Genomic DNA, 15,422 nt, shown 5'->3' with positions numbered 1-15,422 from the left:
AGCAGCAGTCTTAATATACCCCTAATACATGGACTCGTTACATTTCTTTCTTTTTGCATTTTCATGAGAATATTTCTTGTGGTGTACACTTCATTATTTACACGTTTTTGTGGCTTTGAAGAGGAATACAAGTTTGAGGTCAAGTGGAAACAAACCTACAAGGATATTCCAATTTCAATATTTATTCGACAGACAACCGAATTCTAAAACATTTTTTTTAATAACAGTAAGAGACATGAGTGAAAACGTGTCGAACATTTTTGGATTAAAAAAAAAAAAGTGTACTTTTCCAGAAATCTGACCGTTGCTGTGGTAACCAACTCTCCTCACATATGAAGCCTGTGAGAATCACACAAGTCATTTAGAAAGGCCGCACTGCCGTCTCCATATCTTTATATACACAACTACACAATCTTTGTATTTACACAATACATTTGTACACAAATGGGCAGCCGGCGCAGCCTCATCAATCTAATGTCGCGGAATGCAACAGGGGCCTGCCGCAATCAAATGACTGCCGCACGTGGCCGTGTGGGGAACATCGGAAGTGACCAACATGAGAAAGACACAAGGTGCAAAATGAGAGACACAAACGTGACACACATTTATATAAAATAAAAAATAAAAAAGCCGACACAACCGCCTCTTACCAATAGCATAGTTAGCAACGCACGCGTTAGCCAGCCAATCAGACACATTTTGGATGTTCAACGTTCCGATGCATTTCAAATGCTTTTGTTTTCTTCTAATCTGCTTCTTTCCACATATTCACATAAGCTACATACGCCAAGGCTAACAGTTTACTGTGAACAGCAGCACGCCTACCATCTTGGCACACGCTACACATCTATCCAGACATAATCGACACCAAAACGTCAGTATTCTTTGCTAATTGTTGCCAATATACGGACGGAAGCGTATTGCTGCCACCAAGAAAGAAAAACACTCCATGTCAGTTTATAACGTGACCAATGACACGTTTCAATGCGACGAATTTCATGGCAAAAGAGATCAAATGCCATCACACGTCTTGTAAGGCCAAACATATTGACGGTCAGGCTACTGTCAATCAATGTCCTTTTTGTCTTAGGAATCAAAGGTAGCAGCTAGGTCATCATTCTTGTAACGTGGCAGTAATACACTTCACTACTAATAAGCAATGTGAAACGTTATTAGGAATAACCAGGCAGGTCAACGATTATAGCCCAGGTAGTGGTGTCGTGTGACATCATGTCAATCACGTGATGGGTTTTCGCACTAGTGTGTCAGGCGAAAAAAAGAACAAGTACACACGGAACCTCGCTAATGGGCTGCTGTCATGAGATGCTAACGAGAACGCAAACTGGTGCATAAAGAGGGCGGGCGGATCTTTACGTGTGTTGTGACTATGCGGCGGCGGCGGCTACATGGCAAGCGAGGCTCCGGATGAGGATGAGGTCATCGTGGTGCCGCTGGTGGCCACGGCATGTCTGGGCGGGGCCAAGCGGAGAAGCGCGCTGACGGTGGCCGCCACCAGGGGAAGACCTTGTTCCTCCAGGATGTGAAGTGGAAGACACAAGTCACTCTGGACACGCACACACAACATGGAGGGAGGGAGGGAGGGAGGGAGGGAAGGAAGGATGGATGGATGGATGGATGGATGGATGGATGGATGGATGGATGGATGGATGGATGGATGGATGGATGGGGAGGCCAAAAAGACAACAACACAAAGTTGGATCAACACAAGTGAAATGAGGCAAACGCAAAATGGGCAAACCAGGACGGACGGGACGGAGGATGGGATGGACCACGCCGAATCGCTCTTCACTCGCTTGGTTCGCCACGCTCCACGTGAGACCGGCTCAGCAAGCGCCAGTTCTACATGAGCGCCGCAATCGATTGGTGTGCGGTGGCCCGTTTTGTCTATGTACGTCCTCCCCAATGAGCCCGCGGCTCGGGCGAGGGAGTCAAAAATTTGCTGTTCAGATTGGTGCTAATAATGACGTCGCATAGCGTAACGGTGGTGAGGATCTTCGCCAAAAGCTAGGACGTGATGATAGGAAGGCCGCCGGTCATGACATGAAATCACTTCTGAGTGCGGGCGGGTAGGCGGCGGACGTGAACAAAGAAAAGGAAGGAGGGAAATGGGAGGGCAAGAATAACACACAATCGTTAGGAAAAAAAGAGGCAAGTGAAGAAAGACGGACAGTGACACCGTGAATCGTCGTCGCCATTGAACACATTGCCTCCCGCGTGGATGGAGTGCCAAAATGTCAACACCGCATACCTTCAGAATAAAAGTCGGGAATCCCATTCACTATATCGTCATAAATGTATCTATCGTTCAGCATCAGAGAGGGCTCAAGAAATTTGAGCCTTTCCAAAATGTACGCCATATTGCACAAAGAATGAGCGGGACCCAAACGTACTTGGCAAGTTGCTAACAGGTCCTGATTTGCTTGATGTCATTTTGGCTCTCTCGCTTCACCCTTACCAATGCTGAGCCAGCACAAGCAGCGACGGCTCCGGCGAGTCTCTTACCTGAGCGACGCCGATCCTGCGACACGCCTCCAGGAAGTTCTCCACGTTCCTCCGACATTTGGCCATCGTCAGTTTAGGCTGGGGACACACGCATTGGGGCGGTTGGCATAGCAACGAAAGGGAGGGGAGGGCCGTGGGACTCACCACAGCGGGGGAGGGCACGTGTATGCTGGGCACGGATCGCGGCCGCACGTGATTGGCCAGGTGACACAAGACCACGCCGTCCGTCAGCGCCGCCCCCAGGTCGCTCGGCAGCGACACCTTCAACCGCCCCTCGATGTTCTGACAAATGCAACAAACGATCAATGCCCGGCCACGGGTCTCCCTCCCGACGCAAAATCGGCTCTCTCTTTTGCTATTTGGCTTGACGGGCACCGCCGGAATAAGGCGTGGGGCGCCGTCGTGGACGGAACGCGAACCCCCGCGGCCAACGGAAGCGCCCGCCCTCACCGATGCATTTCGATCGAGCCCCAAATGTTCGTGGCTGTGTGCGGCCCGATGAGTCCAAACACAGTGCTGCCATTGAGCACAGTGCTGCCATCAAGCTAGCTGTCCTTTGGGGAATATGAATTGGGCAAAATGAAGATGCGCCCAAAGAGAGAGCCCTCCCTCCGGCAAACACGCCGCGTTATCTGGTGGAAACAAACATTTGGGCCACCTTCCTGAGCTGCTCCACCAGATGGGCATCGTGTCCAAGGACGGTGGCCGGCGCTTCCTGCGGCTGCTGAGCGGAGGCCGGGGCATCGCCTAGACAACAAAAGGGGGGGGGATACGTGTCAAGCTCGCCTCACTGGCACGGAGCGCCACTTGCTCGCTCGCTCGTTCACCTCTCCTCTTTTCTTCACGCTGGCTGAGGCGATACAGAAAGCTCTCCGGGCGTACGCCGAGGCCGCGACAGGAAGCAGCGTCCCCCGAGCCGGGATTGCCTGGAGATACAAAGTGGGCTGAGTCAATGCGGCCGCACGAGCCCACGACAAAGGCTTCCGGCGGGCGTTCCCATCTTACCGCTCGGCGAGAGGCCGCTCCGCTCTTCGCCCTGCTGGCACAAGCGCGCACGTTAGCGCGGCAGCCGAGACGCGGTCATTTTGCAAAGACGGCGCCGAGCTGTCGTCACGTTGCAAATGCAAGAGGACAATTCTTACCATGAAGAGTGCAGAGTCATCTGTGTGGGTGGAGCGTCTCAAGGGGTAGACGTTCTGCACGCACGCACGCACGCACGGACACACGCACACACACACACAGCCGCAAAGTGAGTGATGAATGTTAAGGGGCGGGACGCGACAAGGATGCCGGCGGGCGGGCGGGCTTTGCGGCTACCTTGCCGTCCGGGCTGGACTTGTTAGGACTCTGCGAACAAATAAATGCAGGCAAACTGGTCAACTTTCACCAAGCACAAAAGGTTGAGTCAGCGCCAGGCTACTTTTGCCCGCGTGCTTGGAATAAATATGAACTTGGCACTAGTTCCCAAAAGTGAGGTGAGAAAGGACTTTCAATTGTTTTGTAAGCACGCTCATAAAACAGAATGAAATCTTTCCGCATAATGACGCCGGTCGCTACCTTGGCGTCCGGCTGCGGGGGCCGCGTCTTGTGTCGCTCCTCGTCGTACCTGAGGGCGGCCAGCTGAGCCTCTCGCCTCATCCTCTCCACGCCGGCGCCTCTCTGAGCGACACGCGGGTACCAGGTCAGGACGAGGTCCCGCGGACGTCGACAGCGGCTGACGTGACCTTACCTGAAGGTGGCCGCCGCTCGCCACCGCGGGACCGCCATCCGCCGCGGTCCTGTCGGACACACAGCGAGGACGCCGTCTTGATCGAGAATACACGCCGCCACGCTGACGAGCTAGATGCTAGCGCACGCGCGTACCTGGCCGGTCTCGGTCCGGAGTCGTCCATTCTGAATAAGCTGCCTTTACCGGGAGAAGCCTGAATCGGCAGACGAAGGCAAAGTAGTGAAAAACCAAGACACGAGATAACAAGCGGTGCTCTCGTACGTACCGGAGCGCCGATGCGTCTCTCGATGTAGGCCATGAACTGCGAGCTGAGGCTGGCTCGTCCCGCCGCTCCTCGTGCCGCGCTCCTCGCCGCCGCCGCCTCCTCTTCTTCCTCCCCGCCGTCAATGAAGTCCATCTGCTCCGGCTCATCTGCGCACGCCATCGAGCGACCGTGTGACTTGCCGGCACGCCTCCCTCCTAAAATAATAAAGCACCGACCGGCGTGCTCACGTGTGCCGTTGGCCAGCAGGTGGGCCGGCGGCGGCGCTCGCTTCAACTCTTTGTGGATGTCCGGCACGCGAGCGGGACCCTCGGACAGGTCCTTGTGAAACACACGCATGCGTGTCACAATGTCATACATCCTTGGTGTTTCTCGATGACGTCGACCCATCAAAAATCATTTTGTGCAATATTGTGTGCGTGTCAGACCTCATTTCCTGACCATCTTTTGTCTCCACTGTCCACACTGTTGAAGCCCGAATCCGAGGCTCCGGAGGGACGACCAGAGTACAGCTCATCCGTGCTAAGATAAGACAAACATAGACAGACACGGCAAGTGAGCGACTGGCAATGTGGACTGAGCAGCTGCGTGTGCTCGCTCGCTCGCTGGCTGGCTAAGGAATGATGAGTTCGGACCAGGAGCCGGAGTTGAAAGTTGCTCTGTCGTGTTCTGGCAGGTCAGGGGTCGTCCTGCTGGCCTCCGTGTTGAGGAACTTGAAGATGTGAACTTTGCCCTTGATGCAAATCTACACAACGCAACCAGATTAATGACTAGCGAGTTCCGGCTACGGTCGAAGCGTTTGGAAAAATCATCTCTTCCGGACGGCGACCGGCTCGGCTCGGGTCCTCGTCCCATTCTCGGCGACGCGCTGCCATTTGGGAGCGGCTCGTACCTGCGCGGGCGGCGTATGCAGCGGGTTGTTGTCCAGCACCATGGTGTGCAGCTGCGACAGGCGCGTGTAGCACAGCGGGATGGACGTCACCTTGTTGCACGAGAAGTCGAGACGAACCAGCGGCAGCCCGGCCAGCTCTGGAAAGAGACGCGCGGCCGTCACCGTGTGTCGCGCAAAAGATGCCCTTTTTTGCCCCCTGTGGGTGTCCTTCTTACAAATCTTGGAAATGGCTTTGGCTCTTTTGACTGACTGAAAAGGGAGGATTTGGGGGAACAACGATGGAAAGCGGACTCAACGTAAGCCCATAAATAAAATCAAGCAAAGTCATTCAAAGCTTGCTAAAAGAAAGTGAATTTGAAAAATAAAAAAAACAATCACAAGCAAATTCAACTTCAAGCAAACTCTTCTAACCTCGGCGAGTGCGTACGTACCAGGAGGAAGGACGACCAGGTGGTTCCTCCTGATGTTCAGGTCTCTGAGCGCCTCCAGCTGGCCAACCTGAGAAGGCAGCGTCCTGATCTCGTTGCAGCTGACGTCCTGCAGGGAGGCGGCAGCCGTCAACGCTTGGCGCCAAGGCCGATTCGGTCGCGCCCCGCCATCTCGCGACGTCTCCGGCTACCCACCAGCTCCGTCAGGTGCCTCAGCTGGCCCACTTCTTCAGGCAGCGCCACCAGCTTGTTATTGCATGCGATCAGAACCTTCAGCGGGAGACTGCACAGGACCACCGGCAGCGCCGACAGCTGGTTCCGACTGACGCGAGCGTACGGCGGCGGTGAGTGACAGGCGGCGAGGGGCGGGCGGCGGGACTGGGGGTACATTGGTACCTGAGGTTCAGGTAGGTGAGAGCCTGCAGGTTGATCATGTGATCGGGCAGAGATCTCAAACAATTCTGGTAGACGTTCAAACTCTCCAGAGACACCAGCAGGCACACCTCCGCCGGGAGATCCGACAGGCGGTTCCGGGACAAGTCTGCAAACACGCATATGGAGAGAAAACGCACAAGCGGGTTGCACTAACACACTTGGTTTGCTGGTACAGTAAGAAAACTTGTGACTTGACTCGCAACAACGGCCTGTGTGTGTGCGCGCACTTGTCCGAGGCGAGCGCTGCGCTTGAGGCGGCATACGATAATGACGCCGACGGCATCGTTTGTCCGCGTGGCAAAGCTTTGCACATTTAGAGTCACAGCGAAAGGCGCCGATATCGGTTTCCCTCCAGCGACTCGGCGTCACCATCTTGACGATCGGCACCGTCAATTGTATCGGCGACGACCGATGGAAGTTTCTTTTCCCCCCAGCAAACTCCATCAATGTCGATTCTGTCATGTACTGATGCCATTTCCCCATCTGGATGGATCGGGATGCATGCACACTTTTGTCGATCTTGAACTGTTTCGAGAGCTTAACAAGTTGCTTACCAGGCGGCAAATACATCGATTGCTTTGTAAGTTCCAATCGGAGTTTTTGACCAACTTTCAGACTGTTGCTCCCTTTGAATCAAGACATTGATGTACTTTGCAGCAGGATAATGAGACGCATAAGTATTGTTATTTATAGTTTGTGGAGAAATTTGAGCTGCCATGTTTTTGGGGTGGGGGGGCTGAACTCCAAAGAGGTTGACACCGCCGCTTGAGCGCACTTGAAGCATTAGCGGGATGCTAATACGCGCTAACGTGCTAAACCGCTAGCACTACCAAAGTTGGCTGTGTCCAGCTCTAAAGTGGCCGAAAGTTGACCAAAGCTCGCGTTGTCGCTTAAACACAACAAAGACGACAGTGAGCGAGCGAGCGAGCGAACGTCTCCAAAACTCCGACTGTTGGATGGAGCGAGTGCTGCGCTAGGAGCGGCTGAAGCAACATGTTGTTGTCACTTGGAACCGAAACGAGACTTGTCCTACGATGTTGCTCGGAAACGTCACCAAACTACTCGGAGAACATTTGGACGACGGCGAGGACTCTCCTGCCCCGCGGGGACTCACCGGCCCTGGTGGTGTCGGTCAGGTCGTGGTTGGCGGCGCCGCGGGGGAACTCCTTGAGCTTCCTGCCGCTGAGGTTCAGACAGCCGGTGGCCGAGGCTTCGTCTAGAGCCCGCTCCAGAGAACGGTTCCACGGCACCGGGCCCGCCGCCGACGTCAGTCCGTTGTTACCGGCCACGAGGACGCCCCCCGCGCCGGTCCCGCCGCCGCCCCCGCCACTACTAACCGCGAAGCCGAGTCCGGTGTTGTCCGTCGCAGAGCCCAACAACACCGAGGTCGCCATTACACTCCTGTCGGTTGCTTAGCCCGCTGTGCTAATGCTAATGCTAACATCCCACCCTAAACTTTGGAGATAGGTCTGCGCATGCGCACAACGCGGGCTCCGTTGCCGCAGAAACTTTTACCAAACGCTTGATTCTTTTTGGTATAGTGACGAGAAAACAGCTCAAATTAAGAGATCCATGCACATGTGACCGTCATCATTGTTGCTCTTAATGAAGAGCGCAGAAACAATCTGCTCATAAAGCGGTGCAAAATTGGCAGGAAGTTTATCCGAGAGTCGACTTTCGCCGTTGCAGAACGCCAGAAGAAACGTTGTTTGAAAGACTCAAACTCCCACAATTCCACGCGGCGGCGTCGCTTTGACGAATGCGCGCGGCGTGCCTGCTGCCGGCTGAGTCGTGGTGTGACTGACTGTCATGGCGGCGACTTACGAGGAGATCTTGAGGAGCGAGTTTCCTGACATCGACTCGGAGTTGTTCGACTACATCACAGGTGAGAGGGTGGACCAGTCACCGCCTGTCGGCTGGCTTTCTGTCGCCGGTTTCTGTTGCTTCCTCCCTCCCTCCCTCCCTCCGTGTCAGAGTAGGGCCGGCTGGCTGGTCGTCCGGCCGGCCGGCCGGCTGAGGCATCCTGCTAGCGATAAGTAGCTAAGCACTTACCCGGCGTGGCTCACCGGGATGAGCGAGTTTGGCGTTTGCCTACTAGCTGCGAGGCTCCATGCCGCCCGATGTCGGTTTTGATGGAACCAGAAATCGCTGACATTTTTTGATGGAACCAGAAATCGCTGACATTTTCCGTCTCTTCTGGCCTTTCGAGTTTGATTCAGAAAAGGCGAGTGAGTATGACATATTTTCAAAAAAGGCTCATTGATTTCTTTGACAGCAGCGTGAGTAGATCAATCTCTTCAGGACGAGTGCAACCATGTGACAAGTGACTTAATACACAATTAAGAACGCCAACAACCCAACGCGCACCAGTCTCTGGCCCGCTTCTCAATACAGCTGACCAGTTGCTTCTCAATAAAAGAAACGAGTCATTTCTTAAAAGTAGGGCTAGACCTGAAAGCCATTTTAATAACCCATTGATAAGTCAGGGTGATTTTCTGAATTTCAGAACGCGACATTTCCAAGTGGCTGCACATGCACGCGTTCACCTGTTCAAACTAGTCTACGTTGGCAGAAACAACTTAGGAATGTCCAGGAGATGGCAGGCCTTGGGCGCTATTGTTGTCATTTGACTTTGGGCTCACTGACGTTGGTTCAGGTCGCACGGGTTTGGTAGCATTATGTCAAGTTGCTTCTCTTGCGTGCGCTTGCAGGGGTGTTGGATGGCTGCGGGGCCGACTTTGAAGATGGCGAGGAAGTCTTTGAGGCGGTGGGCGGCGTCCTGCGGGAGGTGTCGGCCGACTCCAAGAATGAGGACGACGTCCGAGGCATCTGCCTGCGGATGTTCAACACGCTGCGGCTGTGAGAACACGTCCACTTGCACGAGTCGCCGCCGCCGCCGTGCGCTCACGCCACCTTGACTGTATGTGTGTAACGTGTGGGCGTGTTTGTGTGCGCGTGGATGAGTTTGCTGGTATGAGATGCGCTCGTGTGTGTGGCGTGCGCGTTTGTCGAAGGTGTGTGTGATGCGTGACGCCTGTGCGTGATGCGTGACGCCTGTGCGTGATGCGTGACGCCTGTGCGTGATGCGTGACGCCTGTGCGTGATGCGTGACGCCTGTGCGTGATGCGTGACGCCTGTGCGTGATGCGTGACGCCTGTGCGTGATGCGTGACGCCTGTGCGTGATGCGTGACGCCTGTGCGTGATGCGTGACGCCTGTGCGTGATGCGTGACGCCTGTGCGTGATGCGTGACGCCTGTGCGTGATGCGTGACGCCTGTGCGTGATGCGTGACGCCTGTGCGTGATGCGTGACGCCTGTGTGCTCAGGAGCGGCTGTCCCGTCTCGCAGCGTCAAGTGTTGCTGGACGCGCCGGTGCAGCTGTCCCAGATGTCGCCGGACACGAGTGAGTGGGCGCCGATGCGTGCCGGTGTGCCTTTTGCGCGGCTGACGTCTGTGTTTTTTTTTTTTTCTTTTGCCGCCGCGCGCAGCCTTAGCCAACGAGGACATCCGGGGCATCTGGATGATGAAGCGTCCTCAGAACACGGTACGTGTGCCTTCGCCGTTCTCAAGCTTCAAATAGACTCAAAGATTCGCAACGTGATAACAGTGACGAGCTTGCAGCGCCGACCGGCGACGGTTTGGCTCTCCGCTTACGGACTCGTGTGTTCCCAGATGGTGGACACCAAGAAGCTGGAGAAGGCAGAGGCCAAGCTGAAAGCCAAACACGAGCGACGCAACGAGAAGGACTCGCAAAAGACGACCGCTCCGCTGTGGGTTTCTGGCCTTTTTGCTCGCCGTCCGTCCCGCTTTGCCATTTGCCTCACTCCGACCTGTGGCGCCCTCAGTGTCCTGGAGGAGGCGTCGGCCAGCCAGGCCAGCAGCAAGAAAGAAGGACGAGTGGACCCGGCGGGAAAGAACCGCAGCTACGACATCCGCATCGAGAACTTTGACGTGTCCTTCGGTGAGAGGTGAGGAGCGTTCGTGAGCGAGCCGGAGCGGTCGTGAGCGAGCCGGAGCGTTCGTGAGCGAGCCGGAGCGTTCGTGAGCGAGCCGGAGCGTTCGTGAGCGAGCCGGAGCGGTCGTGAGCGAGCCGGAGCGGTCGTGAGCGAGCCGGAGCGGTCGTGAGCGAGCCGGAGCGGTCGTGAGCGAGCCGGAGCGGTCGTGAGCGAGCCGGAGAGCGAGCCGGAGCAGTCGTGAGCGAGCCAGCGCCGCGTGTCGGGCTCCTGGGGTTTCCACAAAGGTGCCTTTGGTCCTCAGGTGTCTCCTTCAGGGCGCCGAGCTGGCGCTGGCGGCGGGCCGGCGCTACGGCCTGATCGGCCGCAACGGGTTGGGCAAGACCACCCTGCTGAAGATGCTGGCCAGCCGCAGCCTGCGCGTCCCCCCTCACATCTCCATCCTCCACGTGGAGCAGGAAGTGGCGGGCGACCAGACCATGGCGCTGCAGAGCGTCCTGGAGAGCGACGCGCTGAGGGAGGGCCTGCTCCGAGAGGAGCGACTCCTCAACGCGCGCGTGGCCAACGGAGTGTGAGTGGGGCCGGCCGATGCCTTGTACTCGGTCGGGTCAAAAGGGCCATCTCGACGGAGCGTTGCGTCTGACTTTGGCCAAACGCTATTCTGACACGCTTATGATGCCTTTCAGAGCCGAGGGGGCGGAGAGTGTGCGCCTGTCCGAAATTTACTCCAAACTGGAGGAGATTGAAGCCGACAAAGCCCCCGCACGGTAAGCGAGCGAGGCATCCGGTAGGAGGCTTTGCTTGACATCTGTTGTCATCCAATCAGAGCCTCCATCATCTTGGCCGGTCTGGGATTTTCTCCCAAGATGCAGCAGCAGCCCACCCAGTGAGTTTACGCACGCACGCGCCGCCGCCTGCACATACGCAAGCAAGCACACATTCAATTCCATGTGTGTGTGCACATAGAGAGTTTTCAGGAGGCTGGAGGATGAGGTTGGCGTTGGCAAGAGCTCTCTTTGCTCGGTGAGTTTTTTTTGCCACCTCAATCACACCTGACTGAAGTCGCAATTGTCACATCTTCACTGCGTGTGTGTCATTAGGCCCGACCTGCTGCTACTCGACGGTGAGTCACATGACCTCAGCTGTGCTCTCAACACTCGCGGTGTAGTGGTATGACGCCGTAGGAGCGCTCGAGGAGCGCGGCGGACGGCACCCGCCGGTGTGGCTTTGCTAGCCAAGCCACCGGGTTTTGTCTCCACCCCCCCTCCCGAGTGCAATAGAACGTGCAAAGAAAAAGTCTGCCGTATCAAATGAGAACGCAGAAGAGAGAATTGTGGTCCCGGCCAGCCACTGTGTGGATTTTGCGCAGCAAGCGACAGAATGTGCCTTCCCGACTCCATTTGTAGTTGGCACAAAGCAAAAGTGGACGGCAAGGTTAGGTAGCGTGTGCGTAGTGCTCGCTGTGCTCCAGCTAAAGGTGCCACGCGCCTCTTTCCAGAGCCCACCAACATGTTGGACGTCAGCGCCATCCTGTGGCTGGAGAATTACCTGCAGGTCTGGTTGCGAGCAACGGGTCGGGTCGCCCGCCCGCCCGCCGTCTGCGTAAGCGCGGCGCTGGTGTAAGCGTGGCGCTGGTGTAAACGGCTCCCTCCCCTCCCCACCCCACCCCAGACGTGGCAGTCCACCATCTTGGTGGTGTCCCACGACCGCAACTTTCTCAACGCGGTGGTGACGGACATCGTCCACCTGCACTCGCGCAGGCTGGACACTTACCGCGGCGACTACGAGAACTTTGTCAAGACCAAAGAAGATCGGCTCAAGAACCAACAGCGAGAGTACGAGGCGCAGCTGCAGTACAGGCAACATATCCAGGTGAGCGCTCGGCACATTTTCAAACCGGGCCAGCCAGGACGCTCGTATCCGTCCGGCCGTACTTTGGATCGGGCGTTGTGGAACGGAAATTCAGGTGCGCGCGTGTGTTTTTAGGTGTTTATTGACAGGTTTCGCTACAACGCCAACCGAGCGGCTCAAGTGCAGAGCAAACTCAAAGTGCTGGAAAGATTGTAAGTGCTCGTGAGTAGACGGCGGCGCGGCGCGGTGTGGCGCAGCGCCGCCTTTAGAAGGACCGCCATTCTTACCGAGGACGTGTCACCACGCCGACATTTGCCTACAGGCCCGAACTGAAGCCCATCGAAAAAGAAGTCGAGGTCACGCTGAGGTCCGAACAAAGTCGCGCCTGTGATGCGCTCAGCTCCAAAAAGTGCGCTTGAGTTAACTTGAATCCTTTTGTCGGCGCGTCAGGTTCCCGGACAATTTTGAGAAGTTGTCTCCTCCCATCCTGCAGTTAGACGAGGTGGAGTTCTACTACACACCCGACCAGCGCCTCTTCTCCGGACTCAACCTGTGTGCTGACCTGGAGTCTCGCGTCTGCATCGTATGTCTTTGCCGTCTTACAAATGTCTGACGGCCTGTGTGTGTGTGTGTGCGTGCGCGGGCTACAGACGCGAGTGAGGCAAAGGTGATGTCACAAACGCAGCATCTCGGACATTGCGCTGGAGGCACGTCTTCGACGCGTCGGCTCTTGCCGCAGACGTGCGCTGAACGAGTGCGTCGGAAACATTTCTCGGAAGCGTCCTCGAGTAAGCTGTACTACACCCTTCTCAGGTGGGCCAGAACGGCGCCGGGAAAAGTACGGTCCTCAAGCTCCTGATGGGGGAGCTGACTCCCGTCAGCGGAATCCGCCAAGCTCACAGGTGAGACGGCCGCCGAACGACCGGACTTGGTGAACGTCTCTCGATCCTTAGCGTGTCAAGTGCTTTGAAGTGATTTGACATTTTCAATGAAGAAAGTTCACAATGTGACGTCAACAGGAATCTGAAGATCGGCTACTTCAGTCAGCACCACGTGGACCAGCTGGACCTGAACGTTTGCTCCGTGGAGTTGCTACTCAACAAGTTTCCCGGTAGGTCACTGCTGGGTGCGAGCGTGGGGTGACGGCGGCCACCCTTGTGACTTGCACGTTGGTGGCGGCAGGTCGGACGGAAGAGGAGTACCGCCACCAGCTGGGAGGTTACGGTATCACGGGAGAGCTGGCCACCAGACCAGTTGCCAGCCTTTCCGGAGGGCAGAAGAGTCGGGTGGCCTTCGCCCAGATGACCATGTCCTGGTAAGGCCCCACCCGCAACTCATGGAGTCATCTGACGCAGCCCCCCCCTCCCTCTCAGTCCCAACTTCTACATTCTGGACGAGCCCACCAACCACCTGGACATGGAGACCATCGAGGCACTCGCCAACGCGCTCAACAAATTCAAAGTGAGTCCAGCGGCGGGCGAGGCGATTGACATTTAAGTGGTGCGAGGGCCTTGGCTATTTATTGCAAACGCCAGCCAGAGTAAATTTGAAGGCCGTGTGCGCGGTAGGGCGGCGTGATCCTGGTGTCTCACGACGAGCGTCTGATCCGTCTGGTGTGCCAAGAGCTGTGGGTGTGCGACGGCGGCAAAGTGTGTCGGCTGGACGGCGGCTTCGACCAGTACCGCGACGCCTTGCACGAGCAGTTCAAGAAGGAGGGCTACCTGTGAGGCAGGCGCCCACGGGACTACCCCTAATTCCTGTTGTCTTCTTTTTAGCGCGCAGATGTTCTATTTACTAAGAAAATAAACGTCACACACCACACGTGCGCTTCACTGCCTTTTTGGCTTCCAACCTTGCACCGCTCACCGACGGAACGCACCGTTTCATTTTTCAATAGTTGTCTGTAACATCTTCAGAAAGCGAGACAATTGGTAATCCTGACAGGCGTCAGTCAAATCAAATAGGAGCTTTTGGACTGCCATTTAAGACTGGCATCGAGGGCCTCGAGATCAAACTCGCTATCGGGTCGTTCAGGTCCACCAAAGAAAAGTCGGGTCATTTGGGACGAGTGAGACATTTGATTTTCTCTCTGCCACCATGCGATGGAATCCAAATGTTGTGTTCTGCTCCTCAACTTAACGACACTCTTTTATTCTTAGCAAAGAGTTTTCAAAAAGGAAAAAGAGTCCAAACGTTGGTCGCTCGGCAGCCGTCCGTCTATCTGTCCGGCCTCAGTACTGGAAACTTCTCTTCGTCTGGATGTCATCCAGAATCTGCTGCAGCTCCTCGTCTTCAAAGCGTCCTTCCAAGCTACATTGGAAACACCCAAATCAAACAATCACGGCGTCGGGTCAAAATGGATTGGAGCGGGAGGTCCGCTGCTCACCTGGGGATCAGGGCCTTGGCTTCTTCGGCCGCTTCGGGACACAAGTTGGCTAAACTGGCCAACTCAAACTTGTGAAGCTTTTTCTGGAGGAGAAGGCTACAGGCCCAGAGCAAAACAAAACATTCCCAACTTAATTTTGCAGTGCGTGGTGAGCAAAACAGAACAGGCCAGACCGGACCTGCGCACGGCCGTGATGGTCTCTCGATTCTTGAAGCGGCTGAAGCGCACGGTGTAGTTGAGGGTCTTCATGAAGACCTCGGAGAGCTCCTGCTCGTCCTCGGCGCTCTCGTTCTGCTGCTTGCGGTGCTCCAGCAACATGCGCACCTCCGAGTTCAGCAGAGTCTCGGAATTCTCAAACTCTGAAACGCAGAGACAGCGATGGAATCCAACTCGTGTGCTTTTGCCACAGTCTGCCTGCCGTTGAAAAGACCCAATTTCAAATCTTTCCAAAAAGATACTAGCTGACGACTTGGAGCACCCTTTGCTTTCCAAAAGGCGAGTCACTTCTTCAACAAATGAGACACTGGCGTGGCGCCTCGTTGTTTTGCAAAAGCCTCACGAAAAGAGATTCCCCCCGCAAACAGAAGGAGAAAAGAGGACTATCCCACGGCTCGCACAAACACACACACACACACACACACACAAGGACATGTTGAGTTGGACCTTTGGGAAAGAGCAGCTGCGAGGCGTCTTCTTCTACATCGCCGACATGCGACGTTGAACCCGCGGCCGCCATCCGACGAGGAGCGGCGCTGACCGGCCGCCTGGAGAGCAACGAGCGAGGCCAACGTGGACGTGCAACAAGAAGTAGCTAGCGGGAGGGACGCGTTTGTCTGCTGGCTGCAAAATTACAAGCGGAAAAGCCGGTCTGAGATCGAGCTTGGCTTCCGCCTCATTTCTAATGCAGTAGCGCCACCAGGCGGCCGGCGGCCACCAACCCACCACACTAGAACATGCCAGGGA

The 15,422-nt window shown here is 55.8% G+C and overlaps 3 protein-coding genes across 6 annotated transcripts; 1 reads left to right on the top strand and 2 right to left on the bottom strand.

The window, feature by feature from the left end:
* Window positions 1-166: 166 nt before the first annotated feature.
* lrch3 (leucine-rich repeats and calponin homology (CH) domain containing 3) lies at window positions 167-7,816 on the bottom strand. 3 transcript variants are annotated; one of them, XM_061280004.1, is made up of 20 exons: window positions 7,384-7,816; window positions 6,231-6,375; window positions 6,030-6,156; window positions 5,838-5,943; window positions 5,407-5,543; window positions 5,150-5,259; window positions 4,943-5,036; window positions 4,745-4,835; window positions 4,518-4,663; window positions 4,387-4,445; window positions 4,253-4,301; window positions 4,081-4,182; window positions 3,841-3,870; window positions 3,666-3,719; window positions 3,529-3,562; window positions 3,351-3,449; window positions 3,182-3,270; window positions 2,668-2,805; window positions 2,524-2,601; window positions 167-1,564 (listed from the first exon to the last, which is right to left on the bottom strand). In XM_061280004.1, exons 1-20 carry the CDS (start codon window positions 7,661-7,663, stop codon window positions 1,403-1,405), a joined length of 2,130 nt encoding a protein of 709 aa, XP_061135988.1. In that variant the 5' UTR covers window positions 7,664-7,816; the 3' UTR covers window positions 167-1,402. The 3 variants fall into 3 exon arrangements, with proteins under 3 accessions (XP_061135988.1, XP_061135989.1, XP_061135990.1); XM_061280005.1 differs by having other exon boundaries at window positions 3,529-3,559; XM_061280006.1 differs by lacking the exons at window positions 167-1,564; window positions 2,524-2,601; window positions 2,668-2,805 and adding an exon at window positions 2,812-3,077.
* Window positions 7,817-7,929: 113 nt separating this feature from the next.
* On the top strand, window positions 7,930-13,894 carry abcf3 (ATP-binding cassette, sub-family F (GCN20), member 3). Of its 2 annotated transcripts, XM_061280002.1 has the most exons (21): window positions 7,930-8,154; window positions 8,981-9,128; window positions 9,596-9,672; window positions 9,758-9,813; window positions 9,942-10,039; window positions 10,115-10,237; window positions 10,527-10,793; window positions 10,909-10,989; window positions 11,049-11,108; window positions 11,189-11,245; window positions 11,323-11,345; window positions 11,721-11,776; window positions 11,894-12,094; window positions 12,209-12,285; window positions 12,396-12,440; window positions 12,524-12,656; window positions 12,887-12,975; window positions 13,093-13,184; window positions 13,256-13,388; window positions 13,447-13,534; window positions 13,642-13,894. In XM_061280002.1, exons 1-21 carry the CDS (start codon window positions 8,079-8,081, stop codon window positions 13,798-13,800), a joined length of 2,139 nt encoding a protein of 712 aa, XP_061135986.1. In that variant the 5' UTR covers window positions 7,930-8,078; the 3' UTR covers window positions 13,801-13,894. The 2 variants fall into 2 exon arrangements, with proteins under 2 accessions (XP_061135986.1, XP_061135987.1); XM_061280003.1 differs by lacking the exon at window positions 7,930-8,154 and having other exon boundaries at window positions 9,125-9,189.
* A 309-nt stretch (window positions 13,895-14,203) lies between these two features.
* On the bottom strand, window positions 14,204-15,339 carry polr2d (RNA polymerase II subunit D). The gene is made up of 4 exons (XM_061280013.1): window positions 15,123-15,339; window positions 14,638-14,818; window positions 14,460-14,555; window positions 14,204-14,383 (listed from the first exon to the last, which is right to left on the bottom strand). The coding sequence occupies exons 1-4, from the start codon at window positions 15,193-15,195 to the stop codon at window positions 14,305-14,307; spliced, it is 429 nt and encodes a 142-aa protein (XP_061135997.1). The 5' UTR covers window positions 15,196-15,339; the 3' UTR covers window positions 14,204-14,304.
* Window positions 15,340-15,422: the final 83 nt, after the last annotated feature.

The sequence above is a fragment of the Syngnathus typhle genome, linkage group LG6 (genome assembly GCF_033458585.1).
Source record: "Syngnathus typhle isolate RoL2023-S1 ecotype Sweden linkage group LG6, RoL_Styp_1.0, whole genome shotgun sequence".
Lineage (NCBI taxonomy): Eukaryota > Metazoa > Chordata > Actinopteri > Syngnathiformes > Syngnathidae > Syngnathus > Syngnathus typhle.
This window is presented reverse-complemented; position numbering and strand designations above follow the sequence as displayed.